At 38.4% G+C, this 19,455-nt stretch overlaps 1 protein-coding gene across 1 annotated transcript in view; it reads left to right on the top strand.

The window, feature by feature from the left end:
• The window catches only part of EHBP1 (EH domain binding protein 1), a 236,180-nt gene that overhangs the window by 110,039 nt on the left and 106,686 nt on the right, over positions 1-19,455 (top strand). Inside the window, exons 8-9 of the mRNA XM_009327110.1 lie at positions 6,697-6,949; positions 13,416-13,602. Of these exons, the coding sequence (XP_009325385.1) occupies positions 6,697-6,949; positions 13,416-13,602 (440 nt within the window). The remainder of the gene's footprint in view (positions 1-6,696; positions 6,950-13,415; positions 13,603-19,455) is intronic.

Here is a 19,455-nt window from a genome sequence, read left to right on the forward strand (position 1 = left end):
TTGGATCAGCATCTCTACATGGGGTACACCTCGACCTTACTGTTTTGGGGAGATTTCCCTTTCTGTTGGACTACATTTTGAAGCTACACTATATTGAGACTGTTCTTACCCTGTTGCTCTGCTGCAGAAGGCTGCCCTGTTTGTTTCCCATTTGGCTGCAGGTGTATTCCTTCATGGTTTAGGACTAATTTCTACTCTGAGACCTCAGTGGAACTTTCATTGCTGCCATCTGTTTTTAGGAAGCTCTTTGAGACTATTCCCACTTGTTTGCTTTTGCATCCTTAAGTGAACGTGACCTTTTTGGTGGCCACCCCAGCAGCTTAGGAGCATGACAGAGGTTCAGGAGTTTAAGGCAGACTTTCTCCTACAGGCTTAAAGAGTCACATTACCTGTTTCACTTGTCTTGTGATCTGCTTAAATCAAGAGATTAACCTTTTATGTATGCAGGGATGAAGTATTTTTCTATTCACTACATGTTAGTCTGCTTTATCTTTTTATCTGGACAAGGCAAAATTTTGCATTTAGACTTTGTCAGAATCTTTCCGTAGAATTTGTTACTTAATTTCCCCAAGATGTGCAGAGCAGCCATCTGGAGCCTCCTTTCCTGAGTACTTTGCCATCAGATGCTAGGAGGCACCATGTGCCATTTGGCAGAGATATTCCAGGGATATTCCTATCAAGCCTGTAACCTGTGTGCTTAGTGAGAGAGTGCTTAGAGCCACCCAGGGTATTAATATGTATGTATTGACAGTCACTTAAAGAGAAAGGAGGATTACTTGCCAGTAGATACTTGTTTCCTAGACAGATATTTCTTGTGCCTGTTCACAAACCGGCTACTTTCCCTCTATCTTCCTAATCCCATAATCATCTAACCCTGGGAACGCGGGGTGGAGAGAAACTAAAGGCGTGAGTGCTCCCGGCATCCATGTGCACGCTGTGGGTGTGGTGCATGGCAGAGGGTCATCAGCAAGCTGTCTCTGGATGCTGCTGTGGTTTAAAAAGTCCTTAGTGTAAATGATCTTATACGCACAGTGGAGTGAATGTGCATATGAACAACTCACCTCAAAAAAATCTTCAGCTGTGTTTCTTGGTTGACATGTCAAATTGAGGCTTATTCCCTCTGTATCCAGTAGGTTAGCTAGACATTAGAAATCTGGAAAATCAAAAATAATCTCTTTGAACAGTATACCTCTACAGCTTTATACTAGACAATAAGTAGATGATCATATGAGGACTGCCTTTTGGATTGTCTTTTAGTCACATTACAACAGAATTCTAAAATCAGTTAATTTTTGTGCAAAATATTTTACTTGGGGAAGTCAACATATACAACAAATGCAAATAGAAAACAACAACACACTTTCAGCGCTCCAGATATTTTTTTAATTAGGTGGGGAATGAAAATTTTGAAGTTGCGTATGACCAATACAAGTTTCCTGCAACACACGTGAGACATGAGGGTAGTAACTATTTGCTAGCACTGCTTCTCCTTTCATTTAAAACAGCATTCACTTTAACAATGTGTTTCTTTTAGCTTGTCTATAGACTTCTGAGCTCCCTGCAGTATGTGTTACGCTGCAAATGAAAATAGTGCTACAATGCAGTACCAAACCCCAGAATCCCTCTAGGATAGTCCTAAGGAGAGCAGTACAAGAACGACTATAGAGGAAAACAATTACTCTGTCCCATCTCCTTATATTTCGTAATGAAATGTAATCTGTTGCTGGTGCGAGTCTTAATAAAAGTAACAGAAAATCATCAGTGGTTTATAGGGATGCCAGTCATTATGCTTTCTAGAAGTATTGGGAAGTTACATTTTTATTCTGTGCTGTTTGTTATGCTGCTCACATCACCGTCGTGACTGTGTGCCTGCCAGTAGTACAGTAAATGGCATAACTATCTTTCACATGTGGCTTGTTCTTTCATCCTCTGCCAAGGGGAAAGTGGTATGTGTAATGTTCTGGTGGGGGTTTTGTTTGGTTTTAAGGGATGTGTCACAATATGTTTGTGTTACAAAAGGCAAGTGGGTTGAAGGGCAGGGTGATTTTTGGAGATCCTCTGGGAACTGGAAGGCTGATTGTGCAGATAGGTAGTGCCAGAGTGATTACTATCATGAGCAGTCTTTCTCGGTGGAGTTAGGGCAAGTAATGTTTCCAGAATCTGGCACAAGAGCAGCTGGTGCTTCTGCTGTAGTAATACTTCTACCTCTCCTCTTGTCACTCCTACCCCTGTGGCTTTATTACTTAACCGTGCAAAATTATTGTGTGTTTGACCCTTGGAGTGCCAAACTGCAAGCATTTTTTTTTTTTTTTTTAATATCAGTGTAGAGAACTGCAATTAAAAAATTAGTTCCAGTAGAGACTGGAGTCTTGTGTGTTCAGCTGTGATTAATGATTAGGGGGAAGCAAGGGTATCTGTGTTGACTCCTTAGTGTAAAATCAGCTTGAAGAGGGAAATAAGCCCCTTTTAAGCTGTTGTATGCTCAGCCCCCCAAAAATGCACTTCCCAACACCATAGGTCCATTAGAAAATATGAGTGTCCTTGTTACAGAGAAGGTAACAGTGGCTGCAGCTTTAAGAGCAGTGTTGTTGAGTCACTGTCCTAGCAATTTAATTTGTTATAGAGAGGCTCATGAAGTGATGACCAACACTTGACATAAAAGCTAGTCCTAAAGGGTTTCAGAGACCCCATGGGAGATAGCCTGGTTGGGTTCAGGTGGGGACCCTCCCTGCTGTGGGGACATTGAAGGAAGCGGGGGGGGGAGGCGGAATAGTATCTTGGATGACAGGAGAAGAGAGAATGAGCAGCTAAGTTAAGTGGGTTCTAGTTGAGCCCCTACAAAATTCTGCCTGTAAAAGTTTCTTGAAAATGATACTTTTAGAAGCTCTTTTAATTTTAGCCTGTGTGTAGGGTTTTGTGAAATCTTTTAATTAACAATAAGCCAGAGGTCTCTGAGCGCTGTTCTGCAATGCTCTGCGTCTAAGGCCAAACCTGTAGTTACTGTTGAGCCAATGAACAAGAGAAAGAATTTTGTCCTAGTTAGGGTTACAGCACTTGATCCATAGTGTTGAAATAGAAAGAATTGCAAAAACCATTTGCATTGCCCCTTAAAATTCATCAGATTTAAACAAGCATTTAATGCATCATTTCCAGGAGACACTTAAAAGCAAATTAAAAATAAAAACTTACAGTATAGTTTTAAGAGATTGTTTCCCTGAATGTTTTTAATTCAGGAAATATTACTGGCATTCCTTCTAGTAATATTTGTTTGAATACTGCTTGTGAGTTATCAGCAAGTTTTGCTCAGGTATGATAATGTGTATTTATCAACAGATTCATGTGCAGGTGCAGTGCTCGATCATATGGAGTTGCAGAAGCAGGTATTGGTAGTTGTGTACTCTCGATGATAAAATATTTTAAGATTTGAGCAAAGTTTAAAGTAGCAAAAATTTTGGTTAAAATGTCATCAATAAGTTGCACAATTTGAACAAGACATACATCGGTCATTTTTTTGCATTTCATTGGGTTACTTCTGCTTTTTATATGAAACTATCTTTTGAGGGCAGATCTCAAAAGCGTTTCTGCTTGGCCTAGTTCATCAAAACACTAACGTGTGGGTAACATTTGAGTAGTATTCTGTCGACATGAGCTTCAAGTCACGGATATCTATGCAGTAAGAGTGGGATTTGGCTTACCTGATTTTAGACATTAACAGTTTGAACATATACCTGTAAGCTTTGACTGTAAAGGGGTCTAGCTCAGCTGCAGATACCCACACTGAGGACATCTCAGGGCAAGCAGGGTGAAACTTTTGCTTGCCGTGACTACCTGCACTGGACACTGGGGTGATGTAAGTAAGCCAATGTAGAATCTCTTTTCCAGTTTCAGCTTAAAATAAATGAAAAAAATACATTTAAAATGTTGGGCTCTGCTCTGATGTATTTCATCTATAATACTGTCAAAGGATTCTTGCTTGATTTGATCTTTTTTTTTTAAAGAATTTCTGCCTTGAATGATTTCTTTTCCCTTGTCAGTTAAACTGTAGACCTTCAATATTATTTTATTGTGGCTTTCTCTGAAACATCTTTCTTATAAGGATGGGGGCTTATGAACAAATCACCACACGTAAACTAGGGTGTGAGCTTAATACGCATCACCTACTGTGCAGTAACTACCCTTTCTCCCAGGATAAGTGCTCAGTAGTTTATTCCCTTTTATTAAGGGATAAGCATGTTGTATTTACTCTGGTGTAGAAGCAAACACACTACAGCTGACATAATGCAGATACACACCCTGATTTATCCTGCAGTAGTTTGTCTATATGTCCATCTCCTAAGACACAGCTGAAATGTTGCTTTAGGACATTCAGGTGAGGCTTAACCAGTTTAAACAGTTACAGAACCTCTTTTTTAGATTTAGCTAAGACTATTATTGCAACCCTGATTAATTAGTTCTTTTTAGAACGCATTTTGATAGTGTAAAGACTGACCATTAAGCATAATAATAACTTCTTGTGATCTTACTTCACCTTTGTCTCATCCCATTTCAGTGCAGTGTCTGGTTTACACGTCTTCTCAGTCTCCTTTTTTACTCCAGTTTTTGACTTGAAACAGTATCAACTGCGTTCTGAAATTGAAGTTAAATATAAGAACTTATGAGATACATAAGAGATAGATGGGTACTGTATATGCCGGTTCTTTAATGCTAAGATGGACCAGGTTGCTCAGGGAATAAGAAACCGCAAACCTCACCTGGAATTAAAGGAATTTTTAAAAATAATTTTCTGAATAATCACCATAGGGAAATCCCACAGACACAAGCACTGCGTGTAGTCGTAAGTGTGTCTACCAGTTAAAACCTGCAGTATTGTCTGGCAAAATACACTTTTATTTTGTTTCACCCAGCTGAACTCATCCTCAATCTCAGAGGAGTGATTTATCTCCTGAGGGTCCACATTGGGCTTAAGTAAGTTTTTGATTAATTTATTCTGTGATTCCAGCCAAACCCATTTGATTTCTACTTTCTGACCATAGAGAAATGATCCATCACTTCAGAAGGAGACCCTTAGAAATAGTGTGGAAGATAATATGATAACGTAGTCTTTGAGGTTCAAATGTGAAGAACGAAGAAGAGCACTAGAAATGTGAGGTTTGTCGTGAAATGAAATCTTTCCAGTCCCTGGTAGGTTTCAATTGTTCGGAGAAGGACTAAAGCCTTTCCTGCTCCAAGCCTTTGCCCTGGTCTAGTGACTGGTGACTACTCCAGTGCATAGATACGTGAAGCTGCTACCTGCATCTGGGGACCATGTTCCTGTCCAGCTGGGAGTGGCTCTTGTTCAAACTGTAGATTATAGTCAGTCACACTACGTGGGGTAGGGCTTTCTATCACCTTGGGCTGTGCTAATGACTGGAGACAGGGTGAACTGGAAGTTTACTGGCAGAGTAGAGAACACTTACGTTTTCTAGCAATTCACCAGGATTAGCAACTTCAGTACAGCATCCATCCAAAACCAAGTAACGACAGTGCTGTTTCTTTTGCGGCCCCTTCCCTTTGTTAGTTATGTGACTAGTGGTTTTGTCTTCCCAAATATTTGTTTAGTGACAAACACACTTGGAACGCCATCTTTTTATTTTTTAGAGCCTTGCTACAAATAACTTTTTTTTCTTTTAAAGCTAAAAGGTATGCTTTGTTCAATTTAGTAACCAGACATCTGAAAAGGAAACACCTTGCGTTAAGAATAATGTGGGAGTGGTTATTGAAAATTAGGTTTTAATGACACTACATTGAAGTTCTTATTTGCATAGATTTTGAAAGTACATCAAATCCAATATTGAACTGAGCTTCTGATCATTTGATGCTGCAGGAAGAGTAAAATTAACATTACTAAGTGTCTTTGTAAGAAATGTTGTATTGCTGTATGGGGATTTGTATTATTCAATATCCAGCAGCTATTCACTTTTGTGTAATGTTCTTTCTGTAGTGTCTGTTACTCTAAAGAACTGCATGCAGCTCCAGATTGCTAATAACTTTTTGTTGTACAGCCCAAATAATAGATGAGTAATTTGATTATCTGTCTCTTTAGGATTAATTTAAATTCATTTTTACTGTGAGACTATGTATTGTTACCAAGAGCAGTTAGCAGTGAAAATATGTATGTTTCGAAATGTAATTACTGGTCATACCTAATAACTGATTTTTAGTTCAGTCATTTTAAGAAATGAAAAGACCACCTACTTACTATCACCATTTTTAATACCCGGTAAAGTAATTTTATTATAAAATACAGGATATCTTTTTTCTTTATTAAAAGCTCAAATAAATAATTAAGAACATTTTGTTAGGTTACAAATTGGCTAATAGCTTGGGAAAATGTTTTAAAATCTGTTGCAATACCATTTATATGATAAATAAGAAAACTAATAACTAATTAGGTTGAAAGAGCTTTAGTGAGAAAATGAAAGTGAGAGTATTCAATATACTCTAGATGAAATGACCTTTTGAAAGTCCTATTTTTGAATAAACAAGGTCACTCTGTAAATAAATAAAGCGTGAAAATTCATCTAAGGCTAGGAATTTATGTATTGAGAGTTAAGAAGCAGACCTTTTCATAAGCCTTCAAAATATAAAGATCTGATAAAATGGTTTCAAATTTTTTGTATGTTAAATCTGTTTAATGATTTTTTTGTTATTTGGTAGAACTGGACACCGAAATAGCTTCATCTTCAAAGCCAGAAGAAAGTTTCTATGCTGACAATTACAATCCCTTCAAGGATGAAGATGCCCCAGAGTACTTGAACCCATTTGAAGAGCCAGATCCTGAGCCTGAAACACTTGTAACTGTAAGAGATTCTCCTCCGCAACCTGCAAAAAGGAAAAATGTCAGACCAGTGGATATGAGCAAATACCTCTATGCAGATACCTCTAAAGCTGAAGAGGAAGAGCTAGATGAGTAAGTATGATTCTTCATCTTTCAGCAGCTTTGGAAGCATTAGTGGGATCCTTGGCTTAATCTTGATGTGTATTGGGTTCAACCGTGGTGATCCTTAATCACCTCCTCAGGGCAGACTGATCCTTAGGTAGCTCAGCAGCAGGAAATACCATACCCCCAAGTCACGCTATTCAGCATGATCATGATCAGTTAGGAAACTTTTCTTTGCCTCATTGATAGCAAATTACTTGATAGGGAACAAGTCTGTGTACCTTTTTGGCACTTCATGCCCTGACAATTGCAAATGAGCCAAAAATTAAGGAGCAACAGAGCTTGGTCCTTCCTGTCCTTTTTGCCATTATTTTTACTACATAAAATAATAATTTTTGTTAATGATAATGGAGAGTTTGTTTTGTATTGGTGCAGTGTGTAAAAAGGAAGAGCATTTTGCAGTCTGCATAGCACATTTTTGAGAGTCTCATAAAACTGAATCTCTATATGAGAAAGATAACACCATATGCACTTTCTTAGGTTGTTTCTTTTATCATAACCACACATAAAACTTTTATAAACTCACACTGACTGCCTTGTATTATAGTATAGAAACCTAACAAGGAGTGAGATCTTTTTGCAATAGCTGTGCAGCTGGGGAGGTTTGAAGGTATATACTTACTCCTTGTTTGTGGTCATTAGTCACCAACCACACCACTCATGAGACAGTTTATGGTGATTACATGCAAGCAATTTTACAGACAACAACTGTAATTAACATGTAGTTTTACATTATTTAATGAGATTTATCATGGTATGGCATTTGCATTGCTTTCATATTTAATATTAATACAGGTGTCATATTATCATCTTTATGTTTCTCTGCTTATAGTTGCGTTCTAGGAAATAGAAGGATTCCCATGCACTCTAATAGAAATGTATAAAGGACCCTGCAGGGTTTTTTTCCTCTTAAAACTCTGTGGCCGTGGGTTTGTTGTTGTTTGTTCTGTGAAAAAAAAGGGCATTGGGGAACGATGTCTCTGCCAGCTCCATTCATCAGGGCACTGCCTGAACAAATAGCACTGGCTGCTGTGTCTTCAGAGCACAGTGTGATCACACTGTTGATGGTCACACCAGGCATCCCTGATCATTCACTGATCACCAGAATCCGCAGAGAGAAAAAATATGTATACTTTGCACCCGCAAAGATATGGGTATAGAGGACAGCAAAGACTGAGGAGAAGAGCAGAAAGAGCAAAAGCTATATGGATGGGCAAGTGAAGAATTTTCTCTGTTTTATATTTATACTCACATGTCCACCCTAAGCAAATCTGTGCCAAATGGGCTTGCAGCAGCATTGTAACAGGCAGCCTTGTTTTTTCTGTGTACTGGACTGTAGATTTCTCTAGCCCTTTGTTTACAACACCTTTCTTATTTTAATGACCCCATTTGCTTTATTCCTTTTTTTTTTCCCCAAGGATAAAAATAAACTCCCCATAGGTGGATTCTACTTGAACATAAATATGATCTGTGTTTTCTTTATAAAAGCAATGTCCCATGGAAAGATGGAAGGATAAGGAGTGAAAAAGCACTGTAAAACAGGTTTTTATGTCTTCTGCATAATTTTTTTATGTCCTGACCCCCAAAGTAGCTTCCTTTCCACATTTTCCTCCCAGGTTACAGGAGTGCCATGTCATTGAAAAAGACGTGGAGACCATTTGTTAAATGTATTGGGTAGAAGTGTGGTAAGGAGAACCTTTGAATCTTTATACTGAAATGCTCTGGAGGAATCAGTGTAATAATAAAACTCCAGTCTAGGAACACAGGACTTGTGATACTAACTCACACCTACAAGCACTATTATGCCTTACCTCATGTAATTTTCAAATTTACCTCATTAATTTTCAAATTTTTCAGTAGAAAGTTTCTGCTAAGGTATGGTACAGTGAGCACCAAAGGAAAGATTTTCATAGGCAGTGCCAGTTGGTAGTTTTTGTGTGCCCTAAATCATGAGGGTTTATGTCCAGGTGTGTATTGTTTCTTATCTAATGTGAATATTGATGCTTTTATTATCTACGTAAGTGGCTAATCTTCTTCCAAATCCTATTTAAGTCTAGGCTTCAGTGTCAATTTGTTGCAGAGTTCCACAAAAAAAAAAGATCTTATATGAAATGTGTTTCCTTTTATTGATTGTAAATAAGTTACCTTTCCAATCCCATACACTATCTCTTCTGCTGGCTTATCAAAACAACAATTAGTAGTATTGGATTTATCTGCCATAAACAATTGCTGTGTTGTATATCTCTAGCATGTTCACCATTACTTGTCACTTGTCCGAATTAAATGGTGCTAACTTTTTCAATCTCTCTTCATACAGAAGTCTCTTCATCTCTCTAATCATTTTCACTGCACGTCTCTGGACCCTGTTATTTCTTCTGCTATGTATCTATTTTAAGATGCGTTGACTTGGCCTGAGCAGTGTACTCAAGACAAGGCTGAACAACTGAGTCATATCACAGCATTAGAAAACTTTGCATATTATTTTCAACCTCTCTCCTAACATCTTGTCTTTTGATATTTTTTGTTTGTTTGTTTGTTTTGGGTAGTTTTTAATTATTTTTGACTACTGCTAGTCTAGTGCTTTCCCCAGGAGTGGTTTTGAACCTGACAGATGGAAGGCATGAGAAATAGAAGGCTCCTGAAAGATATTTACTGTCACTCAGGAAATATAATGTATTTTTATCCCTGTGTCTTAAATGTTTCATTGGACTTCACTTAATGCACCACTTGGCATTTTCCTCTTGTATTTTGCGTGAAATGTGATGGTGTGTCGTGGGAACATGGACAGTTAGCATCAGGACCTTTGTCCCACTCTACTCTGGCAAATCCCTAGTTCTGATTCTGGACTCAGACCTTATACAAAGTGCCCCAAGAGCTGAAGTCTGACTCCAGTTTTGTAACTGATTCTCATTGTAATCTTGGGAAAGGTACTTACCCTCACTGCGCCTCTGTGAAGGATTTACCTTGGGTAATTGGCTTCATTGAAACATATTTCACTAATGGTTGTGAAGATAACGTAAGATTTCACAACACATGTAAGCAAAGCATAGTCACAAGCATAAGCATAATGAGGTGTTGCATGGTACAGGGGGACTTAGATGATCCAGTACATATATTCTGCTGTAAAACTACGCTCTGAAAACATACTTCCTCTGGCTAAATTCTTGTACCTAGCTAGAGATAGGCAACACATTTTCCTTTTGTTAGTTTGGGCATTTGGATGTTAGTGGAAAATTCTGCTTTTGCCTTTTTGAATTTTATACATTAAAATCAAAATGGTAGATGGCTACCTGTTAATAAAGGAAGCACACCTTGCTAAGTTAAGTTTAAATATTTGAAAACGGTATAGCTCACAACTACTTAAAGTATAATGCTTTCAACCCTTAGTACTTCTGATGGGTAATATTGCCTGATCTTTTAACCCTACCACACTGAGAGCTTTGTCTCTCCTCCTCAATAAAATGTTGATTTTTTTCAGTTAACCAATAACGCTGATCAAAATAATTTTTAAATTGGTCAGAACAAAACCTGCTTTCAGATATTATTTGGCTCTGTGGCTTCTTATCTTGTTAGTCATTGCATGGCTTAGAATAATGCTGTCTAATTGGAAAGACTGTTGAATTGCCATCTATTGAAGCTGCTTGTTGCACAAGAAGCCACAAGCCACTACACTGCCAGCGACAGCTTAATGCCAGATAGTTTGTCAGGTTTGTTTTTTCTAGTTTTGTGGTGGACAGTCTCATATCTCTTTAGGCAAATCATAGTGTGTGGATCAATTAAATAACTTCACAGAAGCAAAAAGTGTGGGAGCTGACCTCAGAGAAAAGTGCTTTAGTATTTTTCAGTGAAGGCTTTTTTCAGCCAGACTTTTCCCATGCTTAGTTTCTTGTATAGCCATGTGGAAGCTGTTGGACGAAACTCTGCTGCATATATCAGACCCCCATGACTTCAGCACTTATAGCTTCTTCAGGCAAGAACCATTTTGGGGGTTTTTCCTGTATTAAACTTAATTTTTCAAAAATCTTTCTCAATATTTGTAAGACCAATTAAAGGCAGTGCAGAGGGGAGGGTGGAAAGTAGTGTGTGTGTGTTCTGCTCGTACTATGACCAAAATGTGAGCATTTAGTCTGGCTTTCAAGCAAGTTCTTCTCTAGGAAAAGGCAGTCACTTGTCTCCTCCCTACTGCTCTTCCTTCTGGTGTGTGCAGTAGGGTACAATTCTTCAAGATAACGCATGTAACACAGACAATTCTGGAGCATAAAAATTCAAAAGGTGGTTCTTCCAAACTTTCTTACTCTCATTGATAAGGTGTTTTTTTTTTTTTTCCTCTTGCACCAAATTAATTTTAACACCTTACGAATACACCTTTCTAATTCCAAGTACACAGAGGTAAATTACTTTCCTGCCAAACATGCTGTGTCTGTTGGCTGTTCAGAAGGCTAACTTATTGAACTAAAGAAAACCTTATGCTTTCCTGTAGAACGCATTGTTCTTCAGCCTTTACTTCTTTTATCTTCATTTTCACCTCCCTTTTAACTTCCCAGTGTCTGAAGACAGCTGAGCTGGGCTGTCAGCTAAATTAGAGCTACTGACAGCTAGGTGCATTCTCCACTCCAGCCTGAATACCCTCCTTTTTCTACTGCCTCCCATGGAAAACACCCATCCATTTCTATTTAACCCGTTATTTTGATGTTGCCTTTAGTTTTGATTGCACTGGTGGCCTTGCGCTTGATGGGCAGCAAAGTGGGAACACCTGAAAGTTGCCTTCAATAAGCACATGAGTTATTTTAGTGTTAGTCTTTCGTTTCAGTATCTGGATTTAGATCTTGTTCTCTATAACAAGCAGCGGCAGATTCTTAGAAAGGTCTGGAGGCTTTATGTCCGATCTTCACTTATGTGCTTCAGTAAACTTTGCCTTTCAGAAGTAGACTTATTTTCTGCAGTGTGGATTATTAATTGCTTGCTTTTTCTCAGTGAAAAGAGGATGGTGATAAACTGCATTAAAATAAATTCTGAAATCAGTCCAAGAGATTGAAAGACATATTTTCATACTAAAAGTACACAAAGCTGAGAGAAATTTGGTGTGGTGTGAAAGCAAACTGGATGAATAGTTGGTTTTTCACTTGTGCCCAAATTTTGCCGTTGTAGTTTAAAAACAGTGTGTACTAGCTCATGACTCTTATCCTGAGAGGATATTTGTAAGTGGATCTAGCTAAGTAGGCTCTTGTCTAATGCTGTATGCATTATTGTTTCCACCTAGAGTTGAATTGCAGGGACTGAGGTTATTTGTCGTGATTAGTTACGCTTTATATAACTGTATGCAGATAGATCTTTGGAATTGCAGTGACTTAGTTACATAAACATAGTTGGAGATATATGCTAAATATATCTTGCAGGAGAAGTATGGACTAGAAAGGAATTAATTAACATGTCAGTTTTGTAATTAACTGTCCAGTTTTAGATTGCAAAATATGAAAAGCAAAGATTATGAATAAAGTAATTCAGTGCAAAGAAGGTTCCCGTAAGTATCCTAAGCAGGATACAAAATTGCTGGCTCTTCTAAGTGCACAGTAGAAGCCATTATTTAATGTATTACTGATCAATATTTGATATATCAGACTAATAGATAAAATTTGGAAATGCTGTGGAAGTCTTTACTTAGGGTGGAACAAATGCAGAGTTGGAACATGAATGCCAGAGTTAAGAAGAATAATTCTTTGGACTGCATCCACTTGGTGGAAGATGTTTACTGTGTTTCTTAAACAAGGTTTTGTTATAAAAAGTACTTTCAAAATAGACAGATGATGTCTACTGGTATCTGTAGAGAGGTATACACAAGTCAGCTGTGGTTTTCTTACACTATTCTCTTATCCAAAGAGTGTTCTTGAAACGGTGTGGTGCCTGTATGCTGCAGAGCTTAAAATACACTCGAGGTGGATTGTGTACCTACGGAGGCCAAAATTTTCAGACTTGGACAGCCAAGAGTGAGGCCTCTAAAGCCATGTTGAAGCATGCATGTAAAAGTGGTCTGATTCTTAACTCTGTTCTAATGAAGCATTCTTAATTCTGTTCATTAGAATATTAAACAGCCAGGAACTTCACTCAAATTTGTTGGTATTGAGCTTGTACGTAAATCAGGTCACTCTTTGGTAGATAGGTAAGTATAATTGAAGAGTTAGCTTTATGCGATTGATAAAACTTCTGTAATTTACAGGACTTTAAAATTTATGGAAATTTTGACCTAATGCAGTTTCAATTGCTGTAACTCACTTTTCAATCGTATGAAAAAGTAGCATCTAAAAGCATGTAAAGGCAAAACATATTCTTACATGGGATAATAAAAGCATTTTAGTCATTGGCTTCTCTAAACAGGTCTTATTTTTGGTTTTAATTCCAAGGAGATGGCAAAGAAATATGTTTCCCTTCTCTTAATTAGATCAAATCCATTTTATGAACCAAAATCAAGCCCTGCTTTAACTAAAGTTGCTCCACTGCAAGAACCAGAAAAGAAGATGAAAAGAAAGGCTCCTGAACCACCAAACCTCTTGCCAAAGACAGAGACAGGCATGAGTGAGAACATGTCAACTATTCCTGCATCGAGGGAGCTTTCTTCTTCTCCTAAGGTAGGTTTTTCATACCAAAATTTCGTCTCTGTTATTAACGGTAGCTTTATGTGTATTGTAGACATCCTATTTATTTCTGCAGGCCATCTTAAAAGCTTTGCTTATACTTAATAACGTGTTGGCTCATCTATTCACTTGCTGGTTCATAGGGAGAGAGCAGCAGTAGGAGCTTGTATTTTTTCTTTAAGGATTTAATGACAACAGTAACAGCAACTGCAGTTTCAAAGAATCATCTAGTAACAAATTATAGAATTATAAAATCATTTAGGTAGGAAAAGACCTTTAAGATCATCGAGTCTAACTGTAATTGAATAAATTGTCCAACTCTGATGAGAATACCGATTTTAGGTTTTAATTCTTATTCTAATGTAGTCACTTTCATTTGCAATTCCACATTTCATGTTACGATTCAATTAAATGTTACAGGACAGCTGGATATGCCATTGAGAAGGGAGAAAATCATGTTGAACAATACTTTGTCTTGATCTCTTGTAATGCCGCTAAGCCTTGCCCCTGTTGAAGAGTCTGTCTCCACATTTCTGTCATAAATCTGGGTTTTAAGAGCTTAGTACTGGATACTGTTTATTTGTGTTGGGATTTATATATGTCCAATTCCATAGGTATGGTGAAGTAATTAAAAAAAAAAGACAGTCTACTTTAAATCAGATTAACTGTTCATTAGGAACGTCCAGACTAAGCATACTTATATATGCACATACATCTGTGTTTGTCAAGGGGAAAAAAATATGAGTTAACTTCTGTTGAAAAGGGCAGTGTGTGGCGCAGGTATTTTAGGATTACAACAGCTAACTTCTGTTGGTGGAAATTTCAATTCCAGTGTTTCAGCAGTTCGCACCACTTGTGCTTTTTTAAACAAAATAAGCATTTAATAGTATATGTTAATGGGCCCTTCTTAAAAATGAATTTGATACATGCTGACTGCTTGTTTTGAAAGGTAGGAAGATGAGGACAGAAGGCTTCCCTTCCAGCACATCTCTCCAAATTTATGCATATTATCATCTGTTTTGCCTTGTATTGGAGCTGCTGTACTTTAAATTAAGAATTGAATGAAACTATTTGTCATACCTATCATTTCACTCAGCCAGATTGCTGACATGTCCTTGTCCCCTCGGGCTCTGATCTTGCTGTCGTTTTACCACTCAGTCAGCGTAAAGAGTATGAGACCAGAAATCTAATCTGCGGCTGCTCATAGCAAAACAAAACAACATAGTAAGGCCACAAGCACAATTCACAAGTTACTCTTAATATGCAAAACCACAACCAGGGAAATATTAAATCAGAGCGTAGCAGTTTTATAATGCGCTGAGATGGGGTTCGATCCTGTTCGCTGGAGTTTCTGTATGAAAAATATTGCACATTATTTGATTTCTGGTGGAGTCTGGCCCTTGGGTCAAAGCAAAGTGGCCAAAGTAAAGCATTCTGGTACTACCAGGCAGAGAAGAGACATGTGTGGAGGAGATTTTATCAGCTCGCTTGATGGAGGTTGTGCCCCCATTGCTCATTGTTTGAGAGGTTTTTTTTACAGGTCTGCATCCAAGGAAATACATCTCTCTGCTTTATTGTTGTGCTGAAATAATGTATTACTGCTGGGTTCGACTGTCGTCGTTTTTGTCTACCCCAGACTAAGTTTTAGGTTGTCTGAAAGCTGGAATTGATTAAGAAAAGATGCAGGATTGAAATCGCTGAGAAGACCATATTGTTATAAACACGGTCAGGTATTCCCTACTCTTATGCAGGGTATTAGTTCCCAAATATTTTGGTGCCTGCCTGCTTGCAACCCACCTCTCTGCCACTGATGCTGAGGCACAGCTGAGATCAGCAAAGGTCCAAGTACTGAAACTGATATTCGTTAGGGCCATGGGGAAAACGGAGCACTATGCTGACCTTCTGTGGTACAGAAAGCTTTAATTTTTTACAGGATTTTGGAGGATACGAGACCATTAGGGAAGGCTCCAAAGCAGATGCAGTGTCCTGGTTTATTTTATTACAGCTAGAGTAGAAAGTTTCACTGACTGAGTGTGTTAAAATATTGTACGGTCACTTGCAATTCAGAAAGCTTTCTGTAAGCACAGTCTTTTTTCTGTGCTTGAATTGTTTTGCTCTAAGGTGATCTAATAACATTAGATCAAAAGCATATTACTTGGAATGCTTTTTGAAATTCAGAAAAGTACTGGCATTTAAAAGAAAAGAAAATTAAACAATTTTCTCACACCATAGTACAAAATAGTGCCCAGATAGGACTTGGACTGTTGGCACAAATAACTTGTTTATTACTCAATAATAGTGACAATGTTTAGTAACTCTGGAAAAACTCCCATCAAAAAGTATAGGCACTATATGAACGTGAACTTAGCACATGCCCTTATGTAGGGGGAATAGTCCCATGGAGGTAAACTTAGATAAAGGGAGGTTAAATAACGTGTCTTATTCAGTGTTTTGTCCAAGTTTGCTGTGCACAGAAAGCCTCTGCTACAACTCTGACCAGAACCTAAGTGTCCCGACATGTTTAATTCCCTGTCTTGGTTGTCTTCATAGGAAATGGCTGTGGAGCAGAAATGCTAATCTTTAGACTACACAAACACAGCATTAATATTAGAACTTTAGAGTTTAAGGAAAAAGACTCCAAAAATACTTCTGCAAATCTTTGACAGAGTATTTGGAGCTCATTTTTCCTTCACATGCTCATGTTCATCACATTTGCTGAACACAAAAAATAGAAATGCTGTTATTAACATATATAAATCAGCAAGTTTATTAGGTGGAAATTGCTCCTGAAAGATTATTTGACACATGACAGATTCCTACTCAAGATACAGGTTCCAAATACTTGAAATTATGTTACCCTATTAAAAAAAAAAAAATTAAATTTTGAAAACAGTAGTGAAGTTCCTAGGAATTTAAATACCAATTTAAAACTAGGGCAAGAAATGTTGATACTTTCTTAAGTATACACCCAAAAATCAAATCCCTAGGGTACGGCTGGACACCAAAATTGCTTCATTCAGTGTTCAGCTGCAATGAGCCTTCTAGCATTGGCATCCAGGGTATAGGAACACTTCCACAGAAGTGCAATTGTGTTTGCTGTTGAAACATCATAGCCTGAATCCAACATTTTACCATTACCCAAGTAGTGGTGGAAGGTGTTTCTTGCCTGAAGGATATCTGACTTCGCACACGTGATTTTTTTTTTTGGTGTGTGTATGTTTTCTTAATTTATAACAGCAGTGTCTGTGGTAATGAAAGAGAAGAATAAAACAAAGAATTTTTAGCAGTCAGCAATCTTGCACATGTCTCATTTGAGAATAGACTTAAGCTAATGTATCTTAAGTGAATTGCAAAAGGCCTTCTTTTAAGGGAGTTGTATGGTCTTTTAACAGCTGAGTACTATTTCTAGATTTTCTAGAATTAATTACCCCTATTACTCCTGACATCACAAAAATCAAACTCCTCCTAGTTCCTTTGTTCAGAGGTATATGTTGTACAAGATAATTCTCTGTAAAAGTTTCATGTAAAATAGAAAATTCTAGAAAGCATCTTCTGATCTGGTGGTATCTAGCATCATGCCTGATGTCCCCAGGATAAAGAGGGTACTCCAGGGTGCAGTCATGAGTTGATATTAACTTTCAAGAACTCAATGATCAGTGAAGATAGAATATGAGACTAATAAATAGGCGTTAGCTTTAATAGCCATGAAAATGGTAGAACTAGTGTTTGAAGCAAAGACTGGATCTCGTGGGGAGACTGACATAACAACTTACTGCCCAGACAATTATAGATGATCGTTGGTCAGAAAGACAAGTGATGATACCAAATACGGACAGTATTTAACTTTTGTTTTTGCCTTGAAATGATTGTTCTCAACCGTATGGTGTACATGTGCCTGTAGCAGTTATAACCATAACAGTGTCTCCCACTACTGCAGGGGCTTGCCTTTAGCCTCTTTCCTCCCCAAAGACATTGTCTCACATGGTGTCCCTTTACCATTCCTTAACAAATTTCAGATGTGAGAAAAGAGTGCAAGTGAGGCTGTTTCTGCCTGCCCCAAATCTGAGGGTTTTAGTCTACGTGAGGTTGGCTGAGTTCATGAGCACTAGTGATTTAGTCTTGCCCCTTCCATATTAATTCTGCACAGGGGACACATCCACTTCTTTAGCTGCTGTAAGATCATCCCAGCTGCTGTATTCTCTTTGGCCATTTCAAAAATACCTCTCTCTGCGCATTGTTCACGGTGTGGTTGAGGTGGGAAGGGACCTCTGGAGGTCATCTGGTCCAACCCCCTTGCTCAAGCAGGGCCACTTAGAGCCAGTTGCCGAGGACTGTGTCCAGACAGCTTCTGAATGTCTCCAATATTCATCCGATCTTTTTCAAATGTTTGCCTTGCATTGCTTCCCTGAGCAATCAGTTAACTGTAGTAGCAAACCCTTTCCAAGCCTCTTTAATGTCTTCCTTTTGAGCAGGCCCTTTTGATCACTCAGAGATCCCCATGTCACCTGTATTGGTGAGGAATGGGCAGTTATATGTCATAGATAAGGCAGGGTCTAGCTCTCCATAAAGGCCCAGCCAGCTCTTGGCCCCATAGTATTAGCTCAGTATTTGCCATATCTGGGTTTGGAGGAAGTTTTGTTTCCAAATACTGTTACCTACTTGCACTTCCTAAAGGTGTGTCTTAATTCTCTCCTGTCTTCCTTCCATGTCTCCTCTAAACTAATCTGAGTCACCAGAGATAGCTTAAAAATGCAAAGTCGGAAAGCCTGGAATTATCCCACAGTTAATGTCTCAAATGGCTTGAAGACTATGGTGTGCTGGCTATATTTAGGTGAGTCTGACAAACAAACTGCAAAGCTATAATTAAGCTTTTCGGTCATCAACCTGCTACAGTGCTGTCAAGCCCAGCTGAAGCCTTGTTGGGCTTGTTACCATCATACATGTGTTACTGTTCTTGACATGGTTTGGATAACCAGGTTCTGCCTTTCACAGAGATGATGGAGACTTTAAATTTCTTCTACTTGTTGTTGACTTTGTGGAAAAAAATGAACAAAGAAGTTCAGGCACAAAAAGTGGTATCAGAACAGTGCATAGCATGCATATCAGTACCTGTCATTGCTTTAGCTAATTAAAAAATGTACATAGCAACTTCAACTGGCTGAAATCTCAGCCAGTCTCAGTATGTCTTATCTTCCCTGCAATATGTTGAGTTTATTGGAAATAAGATCCAGGTACCAGTTCCAGAGTCGGCAACTGTGTCCGGTAGTAGAGAAGCTGAAGTCATGTATCTCTGCACAGCCATGGATTTTATTGCCTTTGTGAGAATGAGGGGGCAGGAATGTGGGAGGTGAAGAATTATTTACTAGGGAACAGGAGGAAACAGATAATCATCGTCAACTGTAGAGTTATTTTTTAGTGTTAAAAGAAAATAGCTCCTGCACTGGATTGGCATTACCCATTCACTCTTTGAAAGGATAGCATATGCCCTTCCCTTCAGGAAACCATTCTCAGAAAGGCTTTTCCTATTAAGTGATAGTTTCAGTTTGTTGCCAGACTGCAGCCAAGGCCTGGGACCGTGTTGATGGCTCAGGATTCCATTGGGTTTCTGGATACTGCAGTTGCCATTAACCTACCGAAAGTCAACAGGTGTGTTATGTTTGGTGGCTCCAGCTTGGTTTCACATCCTTTCTCCAGTCTTCAGAGTCTGGAAACCTGTGTTCATTAGACATGTGCTTCACAGAGTGGCTACTTGCAGGTGCATTGGACTAGTTGTCAGCCTGGGCTTTAGTAGCTCACAGAGATCTCCATCTCACAGCTTCCTACCGGGCTACCCAGAATATCTCAGTA

The sequence above is a fragment of the Pygoscelis adeliae genome, unplaced genomic scaffold (genome assembly GCF_000699105.1).
Source record: "Pygoscelis adeliae isolate BGI_AS28 unplaced genomic scaffold, ASM69910v1 Scaffold137, whole genome shotgun sequence".
Lineage (NCBI taxonomy): Eukaryota > Metazoa > Chordata > Aves > Sphenisciformes > Spheniscidae > Pygoscelis > Pygoscelis adeliae.